This window comes from Excalfactoria chinensis, chromosome 8, assembly GCF_039878825.1.
Source record: "Excalfactoria chinensis isolate bCotChi1 chromosome 8, bCotChi1.hap2, whole genome shotgun sequence".
Lineage (NCBI taxonomy): Eukaryota > Metazoa > Chordata > Aves > Galliformes > Phasianidae > Excalfactoria > Excalfactoria chinensis.
Window position 1 is genome coordinate 8,245,018 of NC_092832.1, and position 24,227 is coordinate 8,269,244.

The following is a 24,227-nucleotide window of genomic DNA, read 5'->3' on the forward strand; positions in this document are numbered from 1 at the left end:
AATATGCATAGAGTTTATTTAGTACTTATATTCTACAGTCAAAATGCAGTTTTACTAGCAGTATTAACTTGCAGTTAAATGCCTAAAAAAAAACTGAATTCAAAAGTTTCAGTAAAATGTACATCCAAAGCCAGACCAACCAATGCCAAGACTTGGTTATTTCAAGAAAGTTCATATGTCAGTAGAAAATACCTCTTTCTTCAGTAAAAGAGGTCATTACACTACTAAAGATGCACAGTTGAGACCAAAAATGCTACTCAAGGATTTTCATTCAGGCTCTCCTCAAGGAAACAAAGTTCTACACTGATTTTATCTAACCAGGATTGCAAAAACTATCATTTGATTTTGGCAGCTTCCCTCTTAGGAAGCAGGTTTGAAATAAATGTAAGTAATACGACTTGTAGAAGATGTTCAGTACGCTGCTGGTCTGCACTGTGCGTCTTTAATTCGTGTAATTCAATAGCAAAACACATGGACCTTGTGTTTTCACCACTGCAATTTACTCCTTAATTCTTCTGGTTTCATCATCAAGTCTTTGCTTACCAAGACACACTCATTAAATTGAGCAAACAAACTTATCTCCCTAAATTTATATTTCATTAAGGAATTTTGCACATGTGCTGTTATCAAAGTATTCTTGACCTATCATTCTTAGGCCAGTTACGTTTTCTGACCAGGTTAACAATTGTGCACCTGGAAAGCTTGCAAATCAATGATGTAAGTAATAACGGTATGCAAAGCCAGTTTTCGTTTTGTTCCCCATTAGAAAAAGTCCCCAAACAATTAGTTTAAAATAACCCTTTGAGTTCTAAACTTCAGAAGTCTCAGGGCATTGTCACTTAAGGCATTATTCCACTCCAGCCATTGAGAAAGCGTGCTGTTTGCCTGCAGAGGCTACCGAGTGCCAATTTGATACAGAAAGTCACGTCTTAAGGCAATCAAAGAGTTAATTATGCTTCTTTCCCACTGTATGAAGGCTCCCCAGCCAAAGATTTTCTCATTAATTTCATGTAATCCCACAGAAGGTAACAGCAAGACAGCGCTTTCATTATTGGATGGCACAAAGCCATGTTATGTTTAGGCTGACAGCCATCATTCATTGTTTGTTAATGAAGCATTTGTAAAGCTCACAGCATGCCACATATGTGTATGCAGATACTTTAGAACACAGAAATACCCAAAGAAACCACACTTCACAGCATCGAAACCAGAAATCCAACCATAAGCACATAAAGACGCCATACTTTCTGCTGAAGGTAATTTTAAGTCGTAGCTCTCAGAGCAGCATACAGCCTTCTTTTACATCTTCCCCTTAAATCTCACTTGGCAGTGTTGTACACCGTACTGTGTTGTGGTACAATGAAATCTCTACCATTTCAGCAAACAAGCCATTGGAAAAAATGACTCGCAAGCTATCTGTACTCTGTGAACCATTGCAAACGGCTACATAAGCTTATAAACTGGCCAAATGCTTACAAAACACAATTAGAAGAGCAAGCAAGATGAGTGGCTTTTGCTCAGGTTTATTCCTACATTCTATCCTTCAAATACTTTCAGTATTGCAAAGGAGCTGCCCATTCATCGAGGATATTCATCATGTACACGTTTTCCTTATTCCCAACTGGACCAACACTTAAAAGAATGGAAAGCTCTGACCCAAACTTATTCAGGAAAGGTTTACATTTGAAAAGCCATTTTCTTAAGATGTTTGTTGTGTGAAAATAACACCGTTTAATTGCAAAGGCAGATGCTGGATATAAAACCAAAAATCTGATAGATAGAGCAAATTAATTACTCTGTTAGAGAATTATATAATCAGTAGAACATCATCCAGCTTTTAAACTTAAGTACTGTATCGGTTCTGGGTTAAGTTGCTTAGCTAAGCTATCTCATGCTCAATGATGACAAAAAGGCGGAACATGGGCAACAGAAGAGAGGATGAGAGTGTGAAGTATAAGCCACAGCTCACACAGTGACTGGAATGATGGGAAGAAGAAAGAAGCAAAACAGCATCTTCCAATGGAAAAAAAACATTCTCCCAGTGTTGTTCCAGTTGGAGCCATTATTAAAATACATTTCCAAAATGACCTGTGTCCTTCAAAAGCCAAGAACATACGCTTTGTTGGACAGCCTTTCAAAGCCATACCTGTAAGTAGGTATTTACAGCCCCAATGAAAAAACAATAATGGAAGAGAGCAACATCCTGCCCCCACAATTATGTAACTGTGATTTAAAGCAGCAAGTTTCTTTACAGTCATTTATTAGTGGCCACTGCATACCGGGCAGTTAAACAAGCCTTGCTGATCTTATATCTGCCTTTACACTTCTTTAAGCACAGAGAATTGTAAATTAACCCCCATGTATTTAAATTCTACAAGCATCCCAAACCCTATTCTGCCTTTCTATACAATTCCTGACATTAAATCCTCATTCTTGGCAAGACTGCAACCATCTTTATTCATTATACAACAGTGACACGCTGTATTACATTTAGAAATCTTCCATATTCTTGAGTGTATCACTGCAGTGAAGAAACCTGCCCTCTGATGTCCACTGGTTACAGCTCTTCATTACAAATGAACATTTTTACTTCTGCTGTGCTTCCAACCATTAGATCCTTTCCTTAATGGTAAAGTGCCTGAGTATTACAAGTATTAGATTATTACATCTTAAACTAAGAATTATTAGGATGTCACACCAAAGTGTGAGTCTATCTGAAAGCCCATTAGTGGTGACAGTAACCAGGAAACCTGCAATCACCCAGATTACAGCCGTACTTTTAGACTTGTTAAATGTTTATTCTAAACTTCACCACTTCTAGATTCCTTCCTGAACTGCAGAGCACAATTATAGCCCCGTGTTTTGTTAATGCGAGCGTTCCTCCAATGCAAAAGACACTATTAAATTGAGAGTCATGCCTCCTCTTTAGTGAAAAGGCAAATTATTTATTGCATATTGAATTATCACCTAGATTTAACAAATTTGTCTTAACTTGCATGACAGCAACTGCTTCCCCTTCACATGCCCAGGTACCACTTTAGAAATTACTAGTTCATAGTAGTAATGCATATCATAGCACTTAAGTCAAACCATCCTCCTGAAATCCAGCAAGCGGGCAGATAGAAAAACACAAGCGTTTTTCTATGGAAAAGAAAAATGTAGCCTCATTCTTATACCACTTATAAGACAGTAACAACCCTAAAAAGAAGACAGTAGGAATAACCAGCACACCACCTAGTTTCAGCTGTCAGCTTTCAATTGGGTTCTCCCTCACCATGCAGACTTTAAAGGAGGAGCAGATGACAACATGATCTCAGCAGGGCTAAATCTACAGCAGACAGCCACCACATAGAACATCCTAACAAGATCTTAATATGGAGTTATGGTAAATATTTAGGGGCATATTACATACTCCAGCATGGGTAACTATATCTAGCATCATCAGATCTGAGAGCTACATTTTCTGTACGTTCTACTGAACAAAAACTCACCTTCCCCGTACTTCAAGGATTTGCATTTTAAACTGGAACCACTTTCAACGTTGCAACGCTACTGTAACCTCAGTTACTGTTAATAACTAATCTTTTATCTCCAGCAAATTTATGCAGCTAACTGCCAAAAGTTACTTGAAATACCAGTTCAAGTTTCTCCTTCCATATTTAGTCCAAAACACTTCCTATTACTTCACAAATACTACTTCAAAGAAGAAAAAGTACTTGCAACAGATACTTAGCCATCAGTTATTTTCAACATCTCTAGATTAATAGGCAACATCTAATCAGTTGTTTGACTATTGTCTCATGTAAAACACATTACTACCAAAAATATTTCCAAAACATCAGTGCATTTACTTGAGATAATTAACATGTAAGTATGTTCACTCCCCATATTTCTTATGTTCATTCAGCAAGGAGACAACGCTTGGTAGGAAGTTTTTCCACAGGAAATGGCTAAATTTCTAACTCAAAGTGCTATTTTGTTAGTTACTTTGCAGGAACACTTGTTTGTTTCTGTGTGTTACCTGACAGGCTGGTGCCAGCAAAGAGTTCTTCAAGCATTCTAACAGAGCTGTATCGTAACAGCAGCGATAACCCAGAAGTAACTCAATTCATGTTCCCTGAAAACTAACGCACACCTACCATCTGCTCTTTAAGCCATGGATTTAATACAACTCTATTGTTTCTTAGTGTCAGAGAAGGATTTCCTCACTGCTTTGATTTATTAAAGTCTGCAGCAGGATACCTTCAATCTCATATTTTAGATAGCACCAAATAGAAACCCATCCTACAGAGTACAACCTTTGAATTTATAGTCGATATGTAGGAGGCATAATAAGAGGTATCAAGAGTTATTATACTTGTGAAAAAGCTTGCTTTTTTTAGGCAGAAAAAGATGGTCTTACATGTCATTTACCACAGTTGGGTTATTTCTATAAACCATAATAATTTTCATATTAACATCAAATTCACTGTTTAAAATAGAACTATCATTAAAAGATGCTGACATCAAATGTCTGATGAGAAGCAGTAAAACCATCACTGAAAAAAACCCCTCTTAATACTGTGATCTCCTAAAGAGACCTTTTAAACTTTCCCCCCCCCATACACACATCTATAAACACATACGCACCATTTTAAATACATATACACATGAATTGCTATCAGCCCCTGTTCCCAAGTGCTAAGATACTCTCTAGCTCTCTCTTCCCTCTCCTCACACTCTTAGTATCATGAACGAGAGAGGAAACATCAAGTTTCAGTCACTTCCTAAACAAGACTTTGAGAACGAGGCAACTGTACATTTCATAACAGGTTTTTTAGGAATTGGTCACTATAAACTGGAGGTAGTTTTGAAAAGTGTTACATTGAATTAATTTACGAAACAACAAGTAGTGTTAATCTACAAAAAGATTGTAAAAATGTAATATTCTCATTAAGAAGATGTACGTATCATTGAATACATTCTTTTGAAGAAATTGTAGTTATTTGTTTCTAGTTGTTAACAACTCCGCTTTCAAGAGTCAGCTAAGATGCATGCATTCACTCATCTTCCTCACTGAAAAGCACGCTGCTCCTATCTGAAGTCACAGCAAGTTCTGAATGTGGTTTCCCAGACATTTCCAAGCCTTGTTAGCAAGTCTGTAAAATATTCTCCAAAGCACAGAGCACTTCTGAAACTGCATTATACAGAAACTACCCCTCTAAGAACAATTTTTTTTCCTTGACAAATCAGATACCCCTGCTAGAAGACTTAGCATGAGCTCTTTCCCTTTCAAGTTTATGAGTTAAGTTTCACTGGGTAACTTTCATACTGCATCACAGTTGCACGGTCTCACGTGTGCTATACGTTGTTTTTTATAGACAACAGAAACTGTTGAACCTTGGTAATTTGCTGAACATAGCAAGATTAAAGAAAGGCCCAAAGAAAAACACACTCTCAACTAACCTGCTGTTAAACTGACACTATTAAAAAGCTAAAACCACCTTTTCTTTCCTGCCCCATCCTAGAAATAATTCATCCATTTATTCTTGTAAACAACCATCACACAGCAACGGGGGGGGGAAATAATCTCAGTATTCATGATCTAATACAAATGAAATTAAATTACTTATTGTGTAACCCTGTAACTCTTAGCAAACTTCCCACCATTATTTTCATTTGTGCACAACAGGAAAAAGGAGAAAAGTGATTTATCATCTGCTTTTCTTGCTTTCCCTTCACAAAAAGGTAACATTTTGATATGTATATTATGTGCCATATTCTAATAGAGTACATTTGGCTAGGGGTTCCCAGGGTGAAGTCTGTTGCCAGCAATGGACCCACTGGGAAGAACAGATGCCTAGAAAATTAAATCAAATCCAAAATGAAGTTTCGAATGACATCCAATGCTCCAGCATCAAAACCACATATATCCAACATGCCTCTGTCATCTGGATCGGCGATCGTAAAACCATTTGAGGTCATTCCACATACAATCAATTTAGCAGGAATACCCATTTTCTAGAAGAAAAACAAAAAGATATCTTCAGAGCACACATATACAGTAACCAAAACATGCCAGAGGCCAAATCTTGCAGTCCTGCATACATAGGCCACTGTCTGAAAAAGGTGTAGAAACTGACAGAAACCAGACAGGCCAAAACAAGAATTGCAGACTGTTTGTTAACACTAAATGGCAATAGAAACAATACTTATATAAAAATAAAATGATTACAATGAAGGACATTAATAAAACTTTCCTGCAATACTAAGATTCATAGATCATTTCACGTGTCAACACTGATTTTGAAAATCAGCCTCAGATCTGGTGACAATAAGTATCAATCATCTAATCAAAGTTAAAGACCGTATTTCTGTTTAAGGCAAGGATTTCCAAGTGTTGGTTGAACAACTAAAACAGCTTTGTCTTGGACAATTCAACTACATGAGCTGAATGTGCAGGTTAGCAACCTGTAAGGTGAAGCTAAGCAAGCTTTAGGAAAGTCAGAGTACAGAAACTTCATGTCAAAAGCACAAATGTATGCATAGGAGCTAAACTCTGTGTCTAACTCTGGCCAAGTTTCACTAGGCAAAATTTAGGTATTAATTTCATATGAGTGAATATGATATGAAGGACAATGTCCAAACAATTGTATTGGTAGTTTAAGATATATTAATTTAGAAACAGTTTCCTTAAAGTGTGAAAGATCACTGCTCAAGTCATAGTTTTAATAGCAATGTGCTGGTAAGAAGGTATTTTTCTTAGTTCCATTTCCAAACACTGAAGCCGCACAGCTTATAGAGCCTGCTTAAAATATACAGGCTGTTCTTCACAGGATATCATCACCATCTTGAGTTTTCCTACCTTCATTACTTAATTTATAGCTTGGGGTGATTTAATGCAGAGATCCAAGTTAAACAATGAACTTATTTCTGTGAGTTTAGCGTTATGAACTTAGAACAAATAACTTATTTGTATCATTAACTTACTAGATCAATCACATAGAATGCAGAAATACATATATTCCCTGAATGCCAAAAGCAAACTAGGCAAATCTCAAATCCTTTTAGCAATTCAGTGCTGTTAAATACGTGCAATTACTTCCACTAATTCACCCTAAATGGAGAATATGTAATTTTTTCTTTTTAACCCTGTATAAATTTATTATTTACTGCACATAGCCACAACTTGTTAAGTCTCTAAAATGTGGATAGCAGTGACATATTTTGTACTGCATTGACCAATTGCAAGCACTCGGAAGTATATTTACCTCCCTGTACTCTTTAAGAGCTGTTGCAGGACGAGTATTTCCAGCAAAGGTCTCGTTATCAGTAAATACAATGAAGACATCAGCAGCTGTCTGTGTTTTCTGAGCCCATATCATTGGAAGGGAACAGTCAGTGGTACCCATTGGAATCTTAAAAGAAAAAGAGTGTATACATGGAACATTACTACAAAAATTAGTAAGCCATGGAAAAAATGCTTTTTAGATAAGCTTTGTGGTTTGTTATATTCAGAGGCTTCTTCGTTAAACAACAGTTCATTCATTCAATGCACTCCTTTTCTATTTATTTATTCTTTTCAAACTAAGCATTGTGATCTAGTAATGCCATTGTCAATGTTGTTACTTAATATTCAAGGAAGTTGAAATAATCACTGCTGTTCAACTTTCCCTAAAATAAAAGGGAAAAATTCCTGTGCTTTCATATATAAATATCATCTAACCACAGCACTACAAATGACTGCAAACAAAATGAAATGCAACGCAGTTATGTAATTGTTGAGACCTCTCAACTCTGATGTTAGCAAGGGCATTCTCCTAATTGCAATTTTATTTTATTTTAATTTCACATACTTCATACATTTTCACTAATACTTGAGGTAACGTCATATCAGCTGTCACAGGGCAAGGGACCACTTCATGCGAAAAGGCAACAATATGGGAATCCTTCTCAACACGTGCTATAACCTGAGGAAGAGGAAGACAAAAAGAGTTCAGAATTGTTAGTGCCCAAATCAAGATACTTCCTGGTGAACACATATCATATCCTTATTTAAGACCATGCAAGTCCTCATATACATTAAAGCTTCACCCTGTACTTTAAATATTGTGTAATGCTATTATGAATAAGCAATGCAAAAACTGGAGCTTAAGAGCTGTTCTAATTACCATCACTAAATCCACTTATTTCTTCTCTCCTCTCTCTGACATAACACACCACGTGTTTAAAAACAAACACGTTCCACTCTAATACAAACACTCAAGAAACTTTACAATACCAAACGGAGGCAAAAGTTGTTGTGAGACAAAGGCATTGAAAATGCATTGTTGACAGTTCAAATGTGAATAAAAGTTAACCCAAATTTTCTTGATCCAACCTCTCCTACATTATCAATGCTTCTGAATTGTTTTCTATGTATTTTCAGTTAAGCTGAGTGAAAAAGCAGCCTTAACCACTTTGATTAGAACTGGAAATTGGTTGCTGGGGGGGGTGTTCAAGGCCAGGTTGGATGGGGCCTGTGGGCAGCCTGGTCTAACATTAAATGTGGAAGTTAGCGGCCCAGCCTTGTGGCAGGAGGCTGGAAATTCATAATGCTTGAGGTCCCTTGCAACCCAGGCCACTCAAATTCTGTGATTAAGCATTTGATTTATCAGTATGGCACACTGTCATATCTTCCATACATAAAAGAGTATTATATGACAGCTTCTTTCTGATTTCTAACCAGCTTTAGAGTACCCCTAACCCTGTATCAGAAGTGCAGCTCAAGCTGTGTTCAGTTACAAATAGAGAAATGTAATGCCTCACCATACACATTGTTGCCGCAACTGTGTTAGCATTCAACACACTGCCCAAAACTTTTTGGGTCATTGATGCGCTGACATCAACTGCAACGACAAAACGTTTTCCTGTTGGTTCAACTACCTAAAAGGAAAGAAAGAAAAACAAAAGCATGTACAAATGGGTTATTAATTTGTTCTTCCTTCTGCTTTCCATACAGATGCATTTTGTTTATTTTTTCAGGACAACATTACAGGACAATAGCATTACCAAAAGCTAAGTAGTCTTTTCCTTTCTCTCCATTTAATAAAATCATTAAGACATTTGTTACCAAGTTGGAATACTCTTACCCACCCAGCAAACATTAACATATATTTTTATAGGCTTCCAGAAAAAAAGACTTAAGCCTATTAAATAGAAGCATTACATTACCTCAAAAGTTTTGTAGAATGAAGCATCTAAAGCTTCTAAGATGTCTTCATCAGGACGCCACCAAAGCTTCCCTCTGCTTCCATGTCCGGATTTATAGGTTTCTAATGCAGCCAATACATGGAATGGATGTATTCTACCCTACAGGCAAAGTAATAAAGTAAGTTTTCAGAAGCCCGAACTTAAAAATATATTAAAAAGCAGCACAAACTAAGAAGACTGTAATGCAAAATCCGTTTTGGTTCAATTGTTTCTGAACAGTTTCTGTAGTGGCTGCTGCACAATATTTTAAGAATCACAACTTCACTCTGCTGATTTATGAACATTTTGTTGTTTCTTTTCTCTTGGATATGTTTAAGTCATTAATCTCCAGCAGCAAACATTAGGAAATCTGAATGCCTTCTATCAAGGTGTTACGCTACCACCTTCACACACCTTTCTCCAGTGTGTCAGTAATGACGTAGAATTAAAGAAGAAACAACAGAAAGCAAAGAGCAGTGAGAAAGGAAACAAAAAAATGGAACTGTTGTTTTCAATTCCACTAACCATCCTAACTCAAAAACAAACATCAGAAAGACACTCATCTTCTCTATATCCCAGTAATACTTAGGGATTTCCCCCCCACTTTGGAGAACCCTACCATCCCTCATAGAGTATTACCTCTGATGGACAGTAAATCAACCTGGAAGGAGAAAGTCTCCCTGTTCTATCACTTTTTCCTCTCAGAGACTAAGCTAATTACACTTCATTCACTTCCTGGGGTCCCATAAAAGTGCCTTCCATTCACTTTTTAGGACTGTTAGGCTGCCTCTAAGTTACAAGACTTATGAACAGTGGATGAACCCACTAGACAAAGCTTGCCACGGCCTTAATTCAAGATACTAGTTGTCAGTACACTTCATCTGTAAAACAATTCTACAGTTTATTAAAAGAATAAGCTACAGATTTCTTACAAAGACTCTCTCCTTTATTTCATAAAGACTTTACCTAAAGAAACAGTTTCGGAAGAGGTTGAGAGTCAAAGGTTGGCAATGATTATGATTTTATTCATGTATTAATTTTTACCTTTTTTAGCAGTTTCTCATTTCGCAATCGTTCACATACTGTTGCCACTTCTGAACCCCGTGGCTCAAGGACTGAATTTGCAGTCATCTTTCCTAAATTCCTCAACAAAACAGAAATGGGCATGTCCTTCAGCAACGCCTTCCAAACCTCCGAGCAAAGAACAAGGGAAACAAGATGAGATTCCCAAGTACAAGAAATGACACCTGTGTGTTTACTAAGTGTATTTCAAAATAAACGTGCAAGTTACATGAAGATTTGTATTACAATTACCTACATGTGTAAATAACTTGGAAAAAAGCAAGCATAGGCTTACTTTCAAGCAGAACTCTTGCCTTAATATTCTAAGTGTTACTCTAAAAAGAATACAAAGCTCCTCAAGTTTACCTACCTCTTTAGATTTCAGATGGTTTGTCAATAGATGTTCCCTAACAAGACCATATTCCTCTATTAAATGAATAACCTCCAGTTCATCTTTTGTGTGTTTCACTCTGTCCACAGCCTCCAGGTATTTTAAAAGCTTTTCAGTCTCAGCAGAAACTGCTTTGTCTTTGTAGGCTTCTTGGACATCTTTCCACCCTTTGGTGATGTATTTAGTGACGATGGCTACTCCTACAGAGAAGGAAAATATTTGCCCAACAGGATTACAATCTTAATACTGACATTCATCACTCCAGCAAATAAACAAGTTATCAGGTTATTTTTGTGAAAAACCAAATGAAGTAACAAAGAAAAGAATATAACTGCAAATGCCCAGGTCCGATGATCGGTTCTAAGAAGGATCAGCTCCATACAATTTAAAACAGCTGTTTTGTTTACTGTGTTATTCTCCTTGGCAGTAAAGAGCCTAACAGATTCTAAACCATCACTCTTCCCGATTAATGAACAAGCATTATCTCAGCATTTGTAAGCAGACAGGAACAAACTGAAAGTACTATATTATTTTAACTTCTCTTGACATAAGCTAAGTAAAACAGGGAATAAATCCTTTTTACCTTGAAGACGCACAGTTATATTTCTGACACGATCCCTCACACCTTTACAATGTAATTTACATGATACAATCACTACGAAACCATCATTCCACACTGGCGTAGACAACCAAGCTCAAGGAAGTATAAACATTTCACCACAAGTATGTGAAAAACAAGTGAAGTCATAAACAATTTGACTAGAAGCAAGTACATGATAACAAGCTAACATCAACAAAAAAAGAAAGGAAAAGGCCCAGTGAGGGAGCTCTAGGCTTATTGAGGGTTACTAACACATTAAAGATCATACACCCTTGTATGGAAATGAGAAGGGAACATGACAACAGCTACTCCTTCCCAGATGTACCATCTTCAAGCCCTTTAATATGCATGTTTTAAAGATGAAACAGAATAACCAATTAGAAACTGTAAAGAGAAATAATTCTAATCAGCTACCTACAACCAACCACACTTCTAGTCAGGGGTGTGCTTGCTTTGCAAAGGATAGCCTAGCACCTGATACTGTGCAGAAATGAAACAGAGACCTTGACATGAACGCCAACAAAGTGTGCCTATTGGCTACGCACACCAGACATGAACTCAGTCCCTAACAGGGATAACACAGGTATTCATGTTTGCAAAAACCACTCCACTGTGAATATTACAGGTTTAAAATAAAGTATATTCAGGTGGATGAAAACATTTTACCTTCGCTGGCAGGTTTCAGGTGGGACAACCTCAGAAGATCTTTATGAGACCAACCACTTCTTTGTTTATATTTTGTAACTGCTAATGCAACAGCCATGCCATTCTTTCCATTGTACCAATCTGCCACAGCTCTTCTCAGTGCCCGGCCCCACATGCCACACTTCATGCCCTCCTTCAAATCTTTTTTAAATTGGATGAAAGTAAAGAGATGAGTTGGTGCAGAGCACACCACAGGAACAGCTTTAAATGCTGCTTGTTTTGTTTTTGCATCAGAACACTGTGAACAGACTGCAAGTGCAAAAAGCAGGGGCTCCTGTTTGGCTGTTCTGCCTTCTTGACTGAATGTCTTTATTTCTTGAACAACTTCACAACCTCTGCCTTCTTCAATCAGTCTCATTAAAGCTGCTGCATTTTCAAAGCCCAGCCTCTGCTCCTTGACACAGTAAGTAGCACCTTCTGAACCAAAGCACAGGAAGCGGTGCAGTCGATTCATGTCAGTGACGTCCCACTCATAATTGCTGTCAGAGTCTGGCACCTGCATTTCATTCGGGGGTTGCGCTTGGTCTGCCTCATCCGCCATTGTTTGTACTCCCAAGAGGTCTGTTGAAAGAACAATAATGTTTATTTAAAACTGCTACAAAAGCTTTCTGACTAAAGCCTTTAATCAGTTCTAACTTAAGTACATGTATCAGTTCTATACACCTGTGTTTTTCCCTTCATAAACTTATTACAAGCCTGCACTTGTACAGGCCCCACTCCATTTTGTGGATGAATGATTGAACTTAGCAAGTGAAAAAACACGGTGCTAAAATAAAGTAAAATACCAGTAAATACTTAATCAGGAGACTGTGAGAATTTAAATACAGTGGGTTTCAGGGAGACTTTTCATACAACAGCTTCTTAACAACTGACAGTAGCTCAAAAAAAAGAAAACAGAACTATATTACAGGTTCACATAGTCTGCTGCACCACGTAAGATCCAAGAAAACACAAATTCTGTACTGCTTTATGTTTTTAGTTAAACATAAAAAAGCAAGAAACCACTGTGAGAATATAGTCCTTCAGTTCTTGATATAGTTCCATCAGTAAAGAGATGCCACTAACAAAGAAAGCACCTTTCTTCCCAAAGTAGGCAAGCAACGCTCTGCATGCTGATTTATGACTTCCCTTACTTCAACAGAATTATCCTCTCTCTACAAGAGACTAGAGACACACTCCTTCCTCCAAGTCTTGCCTGCCTGCAACCAGGATATTTTAATGATGAAAAATGAACAATCATCCCCAGTGGCAGTCAGCCCTTAAATGAGGTCTGAGAGGTGCAGCCAGGCTCCAGCCCTTCTGGTCACACACCTGAATTACCTTCACCTGTGCTCCCAGGGCTGACCGGGTCCTTTCCCCAGGTGCTCAATCAGTGGTTCAGGCTGGGACTCAATATTAACCACAGAGTAACATTTTGTAACAGCCCAAATAAAAATCCAGAAAAAACACCATTATCCTCAAGGCTAAATAAGAACAGGAAGCATAAAGGATCATGCATGAATAAGTGGGTCTCCACATAGGTGAGGAGCCCAGGTGCATACAATGTACCCAAGTGAAGCAAGGGGTGGAGCCAGGACCCACCCCTCCCCAGACCTCATTTAAGGGTTGGCAGTGGAGGTGAGGATATCTTGCTAGGGATCTCTATCTTATGCCTTTTAAAGGTAAGTAACTCTTTCCCTTCATTGCTGTATTTTGATTCTTTTTTGTTGTTGCAGCTATAAACATTACTATCCTGTTATTATTATCCCATTATAGCATTACACATGCCCACTTTACAGAGTTATGTTGTTCTCATATGTGTACTTTTATAATCCTTATTATCTATTACTTGAAAATGAGAGCAAAACTGAAATGGAATACTTTTTGTGTTTCTGTTTTTACAGGTAAAATCATAGGATGTCCTGAGCTGGAAGGTATCCATAGGTGCCTGTGATTGTGCTTGAGAATGGCTCGAGCTGGAAAAGATCTTATATTGAGCTGGTTCCAGCCCCTGCCATGGACAGGACTGCTAACTGTAAGTGGGTACCAGACTGCTGAGGATCCCATCCAGTCTGGCCTTAAACACCTTTAAAGATAATGTATCTACAACTTATCTGGGTAACCTGTACCAGGGTTTCACCACCCTCAGTGAAAAAACTACTCCTGGTATCATCTGCTTCAATCAGTGGGACTCTGTCCTCTTGTGGTACTTAAAATGTCTATGGAGGAGGCCTAAACTTTTAGGCTAGTTCACCAAGAATAGAGGCTACGATTTCAAGTCTAACTCCTATAGACTATGTATAAATATGTAGAGATCCCTTTAGATCCAAGCAATTGTCTTGAAGAATCAGGCTTGCTGCGTATATCAGGCCACTCAAATTGAGCTGCTTTTGTGATACTCCAGCAACACTTATTTTCTCTGGACCAGTTTTTGACATGGGAGCCACAGCTCTAGTTTGTTGACTATTTTCTCAAGCAAAGGGTATATTTCTAGTAAATCTTATTCCAACCATTCAAAATGCAGAGGCTGATATTTTCATCTATTAAATTTTTTACATAATTATGTAACTGTACAGGTTGGAAAGGACCTCTGAAGATGATCCAGTCCAACCTTCTGCTACAGCAGGTCCCACAGAGTAGGTTGCATGGGAATGCATGAGCAAACAATGTGCTGTTATATCATCTCTTGGTATAAAAGGCAAACCAATTGCAGAGACTGTTTTGTATTATAGAGTAACAAGCTCCCAAAGCTATTTTGTCTCACTAACTAGTCCCTCTCCTCTGCCCAAACTTCAGGGTTATTTTCCTCCTTTCATACCTCTAAAGCACAGACAAATCACATCCCTGCAGATGGCTAAATGCAAATATGTACTGAATGGATGCTTTACCAAAACCCTGCTGCTGCTTCTATGGAGCTTCAACAATGAATGTGAATTTCAAGCCCTCATGGGGAATTCAGCAGTGCTATTCTGGCTCTAGAATACTTCCAGCTTCTGAGTTACCTGAATGCAACCAGCAAAGTGAAAAGCCCTAAGTCACAGACTAAATACTTTATAACAGAAGAATGAATGAGAATTGGTATGAACCTGCCCAGCCTGATCACATCCAGTTCCTGCTAACAGGAAAAAGATCACCAGGGAATATCCGTGATCCATGCTCATATGTTGAAATTAAGCTATTAGCTTTAGTAAAGCGTTGCTGTCACTTCACTTATCTGTGTTTTTAAATGTTTGTAAATGTAGCTTCTCCATGGAGATTATCAAAAGTGAAATATAATCTACCATGCTGTCTTCATGTGTTCCAAACATGACATAAGGTACTGGAATGGGCTCCCCAGGGAGGTGGTTGAATCGCCATCCCTGGATGTGTTTAAGAGCCGTTTGGATGTGGTACTCAGGGATATGATTTAGCCGAGGGTTTTTAGAGATAGGCTACTGGTTAGGCTGCAGTTGGACTTGATGATCTTCAAGGTCTTTTCCAACCTGGGTAATCCTATGATTCTATGATAAGTTAACCTAAAAGTGAAATATGCCTTTGCCTGGCACATAGCACCCTATATGGCACTTAAGTACAGAATGGCACATCAGTACCTGTGTATTACCAAAAGACAGCTGCGTTCACAAGCTGATCTCTATCATGTTTTCCATGACTACTACAAATCACTGTTGGTTTTCTTGAGAGATGTAACAGTGCAAGATTCAGTTATATGTGAAAAAATGACATCTGAAGCACAAAGCTTTAACAGAACCATGGGTTTTTAGGCTGATGATGAAACAAAATTTGCAGTGAAAACGTGGAGCTTGACAAAGTTTGATGCTTTATTAAAGGATTAAAAAAAAGCCTGGGAAGTTGAAAGTCAACACTTCAAATTGTCCTCAAAATCCAGACGTGCTCAATGGGAGAAATCACGTTCACTCCCTCTGCTGTCACTCAGGTGAAGTCAGCTGTGGAGCACAGCACTCCTAAAGCACAGCAGGGCTCCGACAGCAACCCGAGTGCTTTTGCTTCAAATCTCTATCTAAAGAGGAACGTTAACGGCCCGTGACCCAGCTGACAAACGGAGCGCCCTGCAGCTGACACCAGACCACGCAGGTCACCCGTTCCCCGCACAGCCGCCCCGAAGGACCCACCTGGAGCCCGCAGCCCGCCCTGTGTGCAGGTGCACGGCGCAGCAGCCCACACTTTGCCACCCACCTCGCCCCCACCGCGCCACAGCCGCCCCGGGCCGGTCGCTGCCACTTGCCTGCGAGGCCGCGGGGTGGGACCCGCCCGGGCCAGCGCGCCCTCCGAGCAGCGGAGCGGTCCCGGGACGGATCACCTCAAGCGAAGGCCTGACAGAGCTGGGGGCGGTGGAGCCGGCTGTGAACGCTGGCAGCGGCCCCGGGCGGGTCCCACACCTCCACACGCAGCCCCGCCCGCCGGCGTCCTGACAGCATCCCCGAGACCCGGATGGAGCCGCGCCCGCCGCCCCCCGCCGCCGCGCCCAGTGCCCGGATGGAGCCGGATGCGGTTACTCTCGTCGCCCCGGAACTGCTTACCGCGATCACTTCCCGCTCCCGCCCTGCCTCACCATAGAGATGCCAGGTGCGGCGTGGGCCGCGGGGCCTGCCGGGAAGGGAGCGGCGTGCTTTGGCCTCGCGGCGTAGCAGGCTGCTGGCACCGAGAGCCCGAGGGCAGCGCGCGGGCCGCCGCCATGGCGGGAGGCAGCAGCGCCGGGGAGTGGTGCCTCATGGAGAGCGACCCAGGCGTCTTCACGGAACTCATCAAGGGCTTCGGTGAGGGAGCGGGGCCGGGCTGGTGCAGAACGCGGGGTGGCGTCCTCAGGCCCGCAGTCCGGCCGCTCGCCATTTCGTTCTGCAGGCCCCGCTGCAGTGCTGCTGCATGTCCCTGTCTGCGGCAGCGCTCGTAGAGAGCGAGCTGTGTGAGCGGGCTTAGGCCGGCGGGCCGGGCTTCAACGGCGGGTAGGGCGGCTGGAGGGCTGGTTGAGTGGCGTGACTGCGCTGCTGCGGGACCTGCGAGGGGGGCTGCTTTGGGAACGTGCAGTTTTACGCTGACTTCCAATTAACGTGTTTGGTAATACCGTGTTTACGCAGCTAAGTCTAATCTTACTTCTCCTGTGTTTATGTTTAACCAGTGCGTGAGTTTTTCATTCATTTTTTTTTTTTATTAATGTTCCTTCAAACTGCAGCAACTAAGGAAAGATTCCGTTTTTTCATTTTCTCTCCAGGCTGTAGAGGAGCGCAAGTAGAAGAAATATGGAGTTTAGAGCCAGAAAACTTTGAAAAACTGAAGTAAGGAACTTTCCTTTCTAAACGGTGTGTTTTTTTACCTATATTTGTATGAACTCTACAAGAGGCTTGTCCTAAGCTTGGGTGGTGAGTGCTCAGTTTCTACTGAATTGCATCAGGGTTTTGATTTCATCAACTAATTTGTAATTAAGTAGCCTTTTATTAATGCCTTGTTTCATTAACTGGTTTTTCTGTTTATGGGTAGAGCTGATAATAGCAGCTAGAGTGTGAGAATAGTTTTCTAATGACTTTGGCCTTGGTTCGCATTGCTTTCATTGAGGAGCTCCTCTTATCTTTGAATACTTTGTTTAAAAGGAGTACCAAAACTTTCATTCCATTTCTTATGTGTGACTGATAAATGGCTTTTGAAGCATGTCCCAGTCACTAACAGGTTGAAAAGGGTGTTTTGTACCTTACAGTGACCGGAAGAACTGGTCCTGACTTGCTAAATGCAAATTCAGATTGGAATTGCTTAGCTTACATGGAAAGAAGTCTTAAGTCTGTTCTCCCTAATTAAATGACTGTAGCTGGAAATTGCAGTGCAAGGTCCTGGTGTTAAGAGAAATAAATAATTAACAGCATTACTGTAACAGCATATAGTTAAACTATCATAGATACTTCTTGCTTTGGTATTTTTTCTTAATACACCTACTTTGTTTGCTGTTTTGTTTATTTGTGGTTTGGTTTTTGTTTGTTTTTTTTTTTCCTATGAATTTGATATTTTAGGCCAGTACACGGGCTGATATTCCTTTTCAAGTGGCAGCCAGGAGAGGAACCAGCAGGTTCTGTTGTTCAAGATTCCAGGCTGGATACAATATTTTTTGCTAAACAGGTATGGCAAGTTTGGTATTTCTGTTAGACGTGTCAAAGAATCAGAACACTTGATATGGAAAGATCAACCAGCTTGTTGTTAAAATGTACACAGCAATTAACACTTTACTAAGTGAAGCAACTTTGACAAATCATATGAGATGAAATACTATATGTTAGATGTCTGGCAAAGCAAATCTGATCCATCTGCCGAGGCAGACCAAAATATAATCCAGTATTTAAAAAGTAAAGCTCTTATTTATTTACCAGCCCCCTCCTATAAGAAGTAACTATTCTGTAACATAAAGAATTACTTACTTTTCAGCAGAAGAAACCATTTTATTGTTTATTTTTGATTTGTTATTGTTTTTTTCTTGGAAACCACTTCCAACAAATCATAAGAAAAAATGATTTTATTTATGTGTGTAGTTATTCCCCTACTGTACCACTGAGTCCTGCCAAGCAGTGCCCATTGTTCTTAGGACACAACAATCACCATCAGTTTACCTTTGTCTTGACAACTTCATAGGTGTCATAGGCACTATTTTAGGTTATGGTTTCTTAGTAATGAAACGCTGCTTGAGATCAATAGCCTGTGTCTATAGAGTAGTTTTACTGCAAGCAAGGTCAGCAAAAATCCATGTTGTATCTCTCAAAGAGTAGTTACTTGGTAGGAGGAAATGTCTGATGTGAATCTGAAAAGGCTCCTTTTTCTCAAGTTAAAGCAATTTTATCATCTCTATTTTGCTGTGTGAATGGCCTCTGAAAAGTTTCCAAGCTTTTGTTTGCTCAACATTGTCAGCTTCCCCCTGATACTTCTCTTTTTGAAGCATGACCCTATTTGAAAATAAGAGCCTAAGAAAGGCCTTGAGCTTTAATTTCTCATTGCAGTATGTACTTAGAAATTCAGGCCAGTGTTAGACCTGGTAACAAAAACATGAAAAGTCATAAAGCAAACAATAAAGATCGTTGTCTTCTAGAGTTCTTTGAAGCATTTGTCTTTTACTTCTTTATTAAATCTTAAAATGTTAAAACTTGTCATGAGCATGGAGGAACTTTCTACAACTTCCTTCCTTTTCCTCTCTTAGGACATGCAGTTCTGTAAGATAGATGTACTGCAGCGAATCATTAAGCAATTTCCAGACATGTTGATGTGGTGATTTGCTGTTGATTAGAATACAGGATGCCTTGGGTCCTGCAAGCCTGTTTTCTTTAGATGCATGAAGCTTGCTATCTCTTGTGGTGGCTCAGATGCTCATTGAACTTTCATGGGCCAATTCATCTAATCAGCAAGCAGTTCTCTATGGATTTTGTGTATTGTCTGGTTTGATCTCCTTCCGCATTGTGAGATGCATTTGGTCAGTCAGCCTGTACAGGCCAAAGTTGGTAGAAGGCAAGTGGTGGTAACAGGTGACTTTGTGGTAGTGATGATTTTGACTTTTGTTGGTCTGTTGATCTGTATCTCAAAACTGAAATGACACTGAAGCATTGAAAAATATTAAGAGCCTATTTGACACTTCTTTCCGTTCCCCTTCTCATAAACTGTCTTAAATGTTAGCATCTAAAGAGGTCTGCAGAGAAGTTCTAAAGTGAAATTCTGAGTTCTCTTTGAGCTGGACTAAGTAGCCATTAATGCAAAACAGCAGTTAAGTATGGAACATAAGTGATGTTATCAGCAGTGTAGCTCTGTTGCATTAAAAAACTATTTTTATAAGAAGCTTTTACATGCTCGTGGTTTGGTCCTACTCACTTCCATAACGATATGGTCACTGAATTCTAAATGGTGACACTGTCTGACATATAATCATGAGTATGTTGGGAGAGCGGGAGGAGTTGAATTTTCAGGTCTGTGGAGTCTGCATGCTCATTGAAAGTTTTTTTTTTATTGGCTGGTTAGTTTTATGCACATTCATCTTTAATTTGGCCTCCCTGTTATGCTTAGGTATGATTTGGTCCTCTATTTGAGGGCAGAGAACTCTGGATGATCTTACGTACCCTTTGAGGTAGGATACCTAGGCACAATGAGGTGAGTTAAGGATCCAATTTCAGCCTTAACTCTGAATTCCCTGATTTCTGTATTGCTTAAGTAGGCCCTTGCCATTATTTTAACATACAGTGGTTATGTGACTGTACCACTCAATGTATTAAGCTGTCGTCAGCACTGTTTAGAATAGCAGAGTTCTGTGCTGATCAGTGTGGAAGTGAAAGCATCTTTTGACAGACGAGAAGGCCATTCCTGTAGACTTTCTGACTAAGTTTTTTTTATTATTCTAATAACCCCTGCAGATTTTATTACTGAATAGTGAAATGCCTTTATTTTGTGCTGTGTATTCATTTTAAGCTGCATTCTGATGGTAGAACATCACAGTTGTGATAGTAAAACAAGAAATGATTCAGGGAAGAAATTTGTGCCTGCAGAAGCAGGATCCTGTTTGTGATACTGTTAGCTACAAATCAAAGTGTTGGGTTTTTTTCTCCCTAAAAGCATATACTGGGTGGGTGCACTGAGAGGATGTTGTGTTGTGACAAGCCTTGCACTTGTGTACTGCAGGTACTAAAATCACTTCTTCCTTCCACTGTTGTACTTCTCTCCCATCACCTAGGTCTACGAGTGTCACAGAATTGTAGGGGTTGGAATGAGCCTTAAGAGATCAAGTCCTACCCCCCAGGAGTGCTGCCTTATTACATTTATCATCTGTGCTACCTTCTGATTCACCTGCAGAAATCTTCCTGCTGCTTTTTCTTCCTGCCTTGCAGCTCTGCAGAATGTGTATAGTTCTGTAATATGTCTCCATTTCATCAACACTGGTCTAAGATCTGTGTTTGTTCTGTGTTTTGCAGCAGTAAGATGGGATAATTTAACATAGTTCTTGTACGCTTAAGCAGGCTGCTTCATGGAGTAGTTGGAATACAAAGTTTGTTCATGCTGAAAGGCAGATATTGAGTGAGGCAACTAACCCATGCTGAGCTTGAATTTTGCTATTATTTCAAGCTCCTTTATCCAGCTGGTTCAGTTTCTGAGCTCATCTGCCTCTGGACTCAAAACCTCTTTCTTGCTTTCATTTCTGAGTTCAGTGTTGGGTTGGTGGTCTGTCAGAGCACTTGTTATTCCATCTTGATTTTTCGGTGAGGATTATCATACAGTGCAATCTCCAGATGGAAGTTAGCTGTGGTGTCCCTTCATTTTAGTAGCACACTCTTTACCACAGGGATCAATACTGTCCTCTCTACCAATTCTGCCTTTCTCTGTCAGATTAGTTAATGCCATGTTTATGCCACTGTTTCAGTTTAGCTTTCTAATGATCCTGCTTTCATCCCAAAGTGCTGCAGCCGCCTCTGATACTGCTCCCAAATTATATGACAGATAACAGTTCTTGGTACTCTTGTTGTAGTACTAATTCTTTGGAGTTATGTCCCTCTGTTAGGCTGTTAGTTAATTTTGTTCTGCTGCTGTTCACTGCTTTGCTGCCTTAAATTGATCTCCCCTCTGTGCTTAATTATATAATAGAGTGAAATCCAGCTGCTAGCTTGCATGCCTGCGGTCTATTTAAGTTTCCTCAGTTGTGGTAATCTATTCTGACCTGTGTGGCTGTAACTTAAGACAGCCAGATTGTTCTTAAATTAGGAGGTGTTTTTACTAAATAACTGCCCTACATAATCCTAATCATGAAGTGTGTTCAGTGCAACATATAGTGCTAACATAATTGGATTTCTTTGAAGACAGAGACAAGTGATGTCTCTGAAGCAAGTTCTGGAGTAGGAATGGCAATTCAAAGGATTGTGATGGTTGACAGGAAGACAAACACATGGCCTGATTTATTCTGCCCGCTTTTGATGTCTGCATTACAACTGTTTGCAGTGAGTGAGGAGAATTTGGTTTTCATTGTGAAAAGTTGCTTAGAGGAAAAAAAAGTTGGTATAGAGGGAAGTTTCCTTTTTCCTCCTTTCTTGTTGGAAGTGGTTTTGCATTCACAGCCCTGAACTGATTTTCAGGTATTTTACACTAAATCAACATCACTTCTGCCAGTCCTAATGGTTAATGTCTTCAATTACAAAATAGGCTACTGGCTGAAGAAATATTACGTTTCCTAGCCTATAGTTCCCTAAGGGAAAAACTGAGATGCCTTGTGACCTCATAACTTTATTGTATTATGGTCGTTTTTATTTTCTTATATACAACAATAGAATATTAAACTCAGATTTAAGAAAGAGTTACACAAAGTAGTAACTTAGGCTCAAAAAGGGTTGATATATTGCCAATTAACAAGGGAAAAATCTTATTTTTCAACTGGCTTTTTCTTCATCAAAACAGTCTCTAAAAATGTAATCTTTATATCTCAAAACATGTGTAAGTTTTATTAGCCTATCCCTTGGATATTTGATATGTTTTATCCTGCGTAACTTCCAAAAACAAACATATGTAGGTCCTGTTACATGCTTTATTATCCCCCACATAAATTTTTCTGGGGGCTCTTAATTCCATTGGGAATTCTGATCATTCAAAAGAAACTCTCTTTGCAAGGATGACTTTATTTTATTTGCTATGAATACAGTATAGTTTGAGCAGTTCAACCTAAATGCTATTTTAGTGGAGTGACCGCTGAAATCAGAAGGTTTTCATTTGATTTGTTTTTTATCCTTTAATAAACAACAAAAGGTGGAGGCAGTGAATCAATAGAATGAGTTTTTAAGCAGAGATTGTGAAATACTAGTTTAATCAATAGACAGTATACAGTAACCTCTCAGTATTCATTTTATTAGTGCCTCCAGCATTAGTGTTTCTGTGGCTGCTTGGACTGTGTTTGCTGTCCTATTTTCAGAGTGAAGCTGTAATGTGACTCAGCAAAAAAAGTGTGTGTAATCAGAAGTGTTGCCAAATATGAATTTATACTTTTGCCAGTGGTACTGAGCAAATTATCAACTCTTGCCCTTTTTCTTTCCTCTAGGTGATAAATAATGCTTGTGCTACTCAAGCCATAGTAAGCGTGTTGTTAAATTGCGCTCATCAGGATATCCGTCTAGGAGAGACTTTGTCAGAATTTAAAGAGTTTTCACAGAGTTTTGATGCTGCAGTAAGTGCCAGTTACTTCCTCTATTTTAAATAACAGTGCATTTTGTATGGAAGCTTATCATTCAATTTTGTTACTCAATTTCAGATGAAGGGCTTGGCACTGAGCAACTCAGAAGTGATCCGACAAGTTCACAACAGCTTTGCCAGGTAGCAGGTGTTTTACATGTTTTCCAGCTAGGAAGAATTCATGCAGATTCCCTTTCACCTGATTGATGGATTTATTTATTTTTACACGTTTTTTGCAGACAGCAGATGTTTGAATTTGATGCAAAGTCTTCAGCAAAAGAAGAAGACGCGTTTCACTTCGTAAGCTACGTTCCTGTTAATGGACGGCTGTATGAGCTGGATGGATTAAGGGAAGGACCAATTGATTTAGGTAGTTTTCTGTTTTCTGAACATCTTTTGGTTACGTGTTATTTAAAGAGTAGCTTTTAGATTTCCTTAATATTCAATTAAGGCACATACTACTTTGCAGCAATTTATATCTTTGTATTTTTGTTGATCTGAAAATTCATTTTTTTCCTCCTGCTTTCTCTTCCCATGAAAGAAAATAGGTTGTTTTGTGCAATGTCACTTCAAGCAAACAAACACAGCTGTTGAAACTGTAATGCTTTTGTCTTTCTTTACTGGTACTATACAGTCCCTTTTGCTGGTCTTTTTCTGCAGCATTGTCTTTTGTCTGTGATACTGTCACCCAAGGGGACATTCCCATGTCCTGCTTTCAAGCATGTTTTGGGATTGTTTTTTCTAGGCTGTAGTCTGTCCTTTTAGTTTGTGAGAGTTTGTGTACAGCTGTATATGGCTGACCCCTTATGCTTGTTCATAATGCATCTGATGCTTACACAGTGCCCTTGTTTCCCCATGTGTAGCAAGTAATTATTTCCAAAAGATATTAAAGGATAGCTAGTTCCAGCTTAGTTTTGCTCGCTGTTAGAGTTCCTGGTACACATGTCACAGACTAAGAAAGATTACAAGATATGAAACATCTTGCATCTTGAAAAGCTCTGTGGGTACCAATCATGTTTTTGCACCTTCTTTAGTGTCTGCTGTATCTCACAGTATTCCATAATCTGTCTCCAGTATCTTTTTTCTCAGCATACTTAAGTGGGA

General features: G+C 39.3%; 2 protein-coding genes and 1 long non-coding RNA gene across 8 annotated transcripts in view; 2 read left to right on the top strand and 1 right to left on the bottom strand.

The window, feature by feature from the left end:
- RO60 (Ro60, Y RNA binding protein) lies at positions 1 to 16,322 on the bottom strand. Of its 5 annotated transcripts, none has more exons than XM_072342748.1 (9): positions 16,192 to 16,322; positions 11,931 to 12,530; positions 10,643 to 10,863; positions 10,255 to 10,401; positions 9,193 to 9,330; positions 8,788 to 8,904; positions 7,836 to 7,949; positions 7,251 to 7,397; positions 1 to 6,000 (listed from the first exon to the last, which is right to left on the bottom strand). In XM_072342748.1, the coding sequence occupies exons 2-9, from the start codon at positions 12,508 to 12,510 to the stop codon at positions 5,848 to 5,850; spliced, it is 1,617 nt and encodes a 538-aa protein (XP_072198849.1). In that variant the 5' UTR covers positions 12,511 to 12,530; positions 16,192 to 16,322; the 3' UTR covers positions 1 to 5,847. The 5 variants fall into 5 exon arrangements, 4 of the variants coding, with proteins under 4 accessions (XP_072198849.1, XP_072198851.1, XP_072198850.1 ...); XM_072342750.1 differs by lacking the exon at positions 16,192 to 16,322 and adding an exon at positions 13,281 to 13,409 and having other exon boundaries at positions 5,734 to 6,000; XM_072342749.1 differs by lacking the exon at positions 16,192 to 16,322 and adding an exon at positions 13,046 to 13,186 and having other exon boundaries at positions 5,734 to 6,000.
- LOC140255817 (uncharacterized) lies at positions 13,609 to 15,143 on the top strand. The gene is made up of 3 exons (XR_011904556.1): positions 13,609 to 13,630; positions 13,853 to 13,983; positions 14,525 to 15,143. It is a non-coding gene; the product is annotated as an uncharacterized lncRNA (long non-coding RNA).
- The window catches only part of UCHL5 (ubiquitin C-terminal hydrolase L5), a 13,236-nt gene continuing 5,331 nt past the window's right edge, over positions 16,323 to 24,227 (top strand). The window contains exons 1-6 of one of the 2 annotated variants that reach the window (XM_072342753.1): positions 16,323 to 16,723; positions 17,176 to 17,239; positions 17,963 to 18,068; positions 22,993 to 23,118; positions 23,203 to 23,264; positions 23,363 to 23,493. In XM_072342753.1, coding sequence (XP_072198854.1) covers positions 16,453 to 16,723; positions 17,176 to 17,239; positions 17,963 to 18,068; positions 22,993 to 23,118; positions 23,203 to 23,264; positions 23,363 to 23,493 — 760 coding nt within the window. In that variant the 5' untranslated portion in view covers positions 16,323 to 16,452. The remainder of the gene's footprint in view (positions 16,724 to 17,175; positions 17,240 to 17,962; positions 18,069 to 22,992; positions 23,119 to 23,202; positions 23,265 to 23,362; positions 23,494 to 24,227) is intronic. The other variant, XM_072342752.1, reaches the window with a different exon arrangement.

What these genes read in the sequence shown, in the direction of transcription:
- RO60 (XM_072342748.1), bottom strand. Translation starts at nt 12,510, where the DNA reads ATGGCGGATGAGGCAGACCAAGCGCAACCCCCGAATGAAATGCAGGTG. An exon ending in ATGAGAAACTGCTAAAAAAG is followed by an intron (nt 9,331 to 10,254) that starts GTAAAAATTAAT and finishes CTTTGCCTGTAG; the next exon opens with GGTAGAATACATCCATTCCA. An exon ending in CATTCTACAAAACTTTTGAG is followed by an intron (nt 8,905 to 9,192) that starts GTAATGTAATGC and finishes CTTTCCTTTTAG; the next exon opens with GTAGTTGAACCAACAGGAAA.